This window comes from Trachurus japonicus, chromosome 6 (assembly GCF_045865225.1).
Source record: "Trachurus japonicus isolate A0001 chromosome 6, Traja_1.0".
NCBI classification, from domain to species: Eukaryota; Metazoa; Chordata; class Actinopteri; order Carangiformes; family Carangidae; genus Trachurus; species Trachurus japonicus.
This window is the reverse complement of record NC_140912.1, coordinates 7,971,052-7,974,779: the sequence shown is the minus strand read 5'-3', so window position 1 is coordinate 7,974,779 and position 3,728 is coordinate 7,971,052. Positions and strand designations below refer to the sequence as shown.

Below are 3,728 nucleotides of genomic sequence, written 5' to 3'. Positions count from 1 at the left end.
ACCTCATTTACAATATAGCCAAGATGAAACACAAAACATGAGGACAGAAGACAAAACATTTGAAACATACAAAAGCGTAACAGAATACCAGAAGTATACCGGCATCACTCAGAGTTTGTATACAGTGCATGGAAACACAGATAAGCACACACAAATTAAACTTTCTTTTGTTGACTATTTAACCACTAATGAGGACAGGAAATCTGATTCACAGCAAAGTGCAGCACGCAAATATGAAACATGGATGATTCTATTTAAGGCCTCTAGCCTCTATTTTTTCTTGAGGAAGAGCTAATAATAGTACCTGTTTACTTGAGCATCTATATAATGAAGTATATGGTAATTGTGATAAAAAAGACGGCAGAAACCAACACTGTTGCCACGATGTTGAAGCAGCAAGCAGTTGAGCCGTGTTTTCGCGCACCCTCCAGGTCGCCAATCATCTTCCAGTCTCTGGACTGAAAAGACAAATGCACATGTCCACGATGCAGGTTTGATTTAATTGCTTTCTCCTTTTCCCTTTTCTATTCCCCCATATAATGTTGTGCACACAATTATTCTATCCTTTTGATTCTTTGTCCAAAAGATTTACAGTATGATTAAATTATCTCCTGTGTAAAAACCAGTTAACATTTGAACATAAACATCAATGTTGCTGCTGGTTTGAGAAAAGAAGCAAAAAGTTTGGTAGCCGAGTGCAGGTAAATTTAGTATTGATAGTATAGAAGTAAGGATGGTATAGGATGTTGTAAATGCTGTGCTGTCCTGCTATCTAGTGGAAAAGAAATACCTGTCTGTAGATTATCAGATTATTGTTTTTGAGGTAACTGTGCTATCTGAATGGAAGATTTTGTTAAATGTAGAAACATGAACCCAACACTGCCTACACAATCTCCTGTTTATGAGGATAAACAGCAAAAAATGATTTGTATATTCTGAACCAGAGCATTACTTATGTACCAAAACCCTATGTGCTTATCCTGACACATCTTTCATTATTAATTACATTGGCATTTTGTCCCCTGAGAGAGCTTTAATTGGATATTCAGTAAAAATAGCAGTGCTGAAGTTCAGGTTCAAGGACTCACCTCTGAAGCAGGAGGACAGAAGACACACAAGAAGAAACTTTGTCTGTTGCGTTGCGTTCAAAATTATCACATTTTTGTTGAATATTCCTCAAATCGTCCTTGTTTTCATTAAAATATGCCAAAACACAATATAAAGGTGTTATAATTAACAGGTAATTAAATGTTGAATATGAACTCACCTTGATGAGATAGATGAGAGCCACCAGTCCCAGGCAGAACGGGTTCATGTAGACCAGGGAGAAGAGGGACCAGATGATATGGTCGGAAGGGGGCTCAGCGGGGACATTCACAGTGGTGTGATGAACCGCTGTAGGTACTCCGGGCTGTCCAGGGAGGCCCCCCGTACTGCCCCACCTGCAATGGGACAGCCTCACCATGGTAATCTGCAGGGTTCATCACTGTGAGCTCGAAAGAAGTCTGGAGTAAAGTGTCAGTAGCTGCGTTTCCATTACAGATTTTCGCAAAATAAAAGCGATATTTCTGAAACTTCGAAAATATGCAATTGCTATTTGCGGGTGTTTCCATTGAAAGGTATTTTGCGAATGAGCCGTAATGCGTCTTGCGTTTCTATGGTGACAGCACAGCGATCTCAGCTGCCTACAGCTGTTGCTGTTATTGTTTTTTTTTTTTAATAATCAGATTTTATTTTATTTTATGAATTTACAACAATGCAAACAATGCTCAACTGAGCATGCATCATCAAGTATTGGTCTGAGCTAGGGGAGAAAGTGAATAATCACAGTTCAAATAAAGTAGAATATGAAAAGAAAAGAATAAAACAAGTTTAAAGGAAAAAGGAAAAAAAAAAAAAAAAAAAAGAGGGGGGGCAAAAAACCAACAGCACTTGTGCCCTTTTAGGAAATATTTCTTCCTCATCGGTCTGCTCAGTCGCGTCTTTCTAAGCCAGTGTTTCCCCTCTGGATAGTTTCACTTAGATCCTTAGGCAAGTAATCCATTAGAGGCCGCCATATATCCTTAAAAGTATCATCATTTCCTTTTAATTTGGCACTTAGTCTTTCCATAGGAAAAACTCTTTGTACCACTGAGTTACAGTGGGCGGTTTTTCGCTAATCCAGTTAAATAATATACATTTCCTGGCCAAAAATAAAAGTTTATTGAGTAATATTGATCTTTTCACATCCATAACTCTATTCAAAGGTGGCAGCCCCAATAGAAATTGCCCCGGATCTTTACATATGCTGTGTTTAAATATTGCAGTCACTTCCAACCAGAACTTTGATATTTTTGGACAACTCCAGAAGCAGTGTATATATGTCCCACTTGTTAACTTACATTTAAGGCATAATGGTGATCTATTAGGGTCAATTTTGTTCAAAACATGAGGTGTCCTGTGCTGTCTATGAAGTATTCTATATTGTATTTCTTTAAATTTGTTGCTGAGAAACAGAGAGTGAGTGGTCCGAATACATCCCTCCCAAGCATCTTCATGATATACCCTTTGAAGGTCTTCCTCCCATCACTTCACAAGCCTATCAACATTGTGCTGGTTACAACTCTGAAGACTATTATAAAAGTATGTGATAAGACCTTTACTTAATGTAAAATTAATTATGAACTTATCAATCGGTCCCTTCAATGTTTCTGTTTGAGTTGGCTTGAAATTTGTATTAATAAAGTGACGGACTTGAAGATAGGCAAAAAAATCTTTTTGTGGAAGTCCAAATCTGTTTTGTGCTTGTGGAAAAGACATGAGGATATTATTATCATCAAACAAATCTCCAACCACTGTCACTCCCTTTTCCCGCCAGGAACAAAATACAGCATTATCAACACCAGGTAGGAAGTCCCTGTTGCCCGTAAGTGGGGTCAAATAGGAAAGGGCACCCTTTCTGCCTACAAATCTATGCATGTCCTGCCAAATTTTAATAGAACTTTGAAGTATTGGGTTGTCCCTTACTTTGGGAGGGGCAGTCTTGTGAGTGAGTTCCCCTAGTAATCTGAATGGGGCACATGCCCATGATTCTAATGGGTCCTCTATTCCCTTTAAATAGCAGTGAACCCATTCATGTATGAATCTGCTATGACAGGCCCAATTATATAATATAATGTTAGGAAATGCTAGACCTCCCCTGTCTTTTGGGAGCTGTAAAGTTCTCATGCTTAACATGGGTTTTTTCTTTTGCCAAATGAATTTTGAAAAGTCACTTTCAACCTCTCTTGCTACCTTTTTAGAAATAAACAGAGGTAGCATTTGCATGGGATAAAGCAGCCGAGGTACAACATTCATTTTTAACAAGTTAATTCTGCCCATCCAAGAAATTGGCAAATCCATCCACCTATTAAGATCGCTCTTAATATCTTTATGTACAGTGTTGAAATTTTTTCTCAATAAATTCTTAATATTCTGGGATACTGAAATACCTAAGTATGAAAATCCTGAGGTAGACCAAGAGAAAGGAAAGTCTGGTATGTTTGGCATGTTATGACCATATCCAAGCGGCATGGCCATTGACTTACTAAAATTAATCTTGTATCCAGAAAAGGATCCAAAGGTCTGAATAACCGACATTAAAGCTGGTATCGACTCATCTGGACTAGTGAGAAAAAGAAGAACATCATCTGCATATAATGCAATTTTATATGATGTGGATTTAATTTGGAAACCCGCTATGCTGTTAT

At 37.9% G+C, this 3,728-nt stretch overlaps 1 protein-coding gene across 1 annotated transcript; it reads right to left on the bottom strand.

The window, feature by feature from the left end:
* Window positions 1-232: 232 nt before the first annotated feature.
* Window positions 233-1,484, bottom strand: ifitm5 (interferon induced transmembrane protein 5). Its single transcript, XM_085780564.1, is given in 3 exon segments — window positions 233-458; window positions 1,268-1,441; window positions 1,443-1,484. Coding segments are annotated over 3 exon segments (354 nt in total). The 3' UTR covers window positions 233-320.
* Window positions 1,485-3,728: the final 2,244 nt, after the last annotated feature.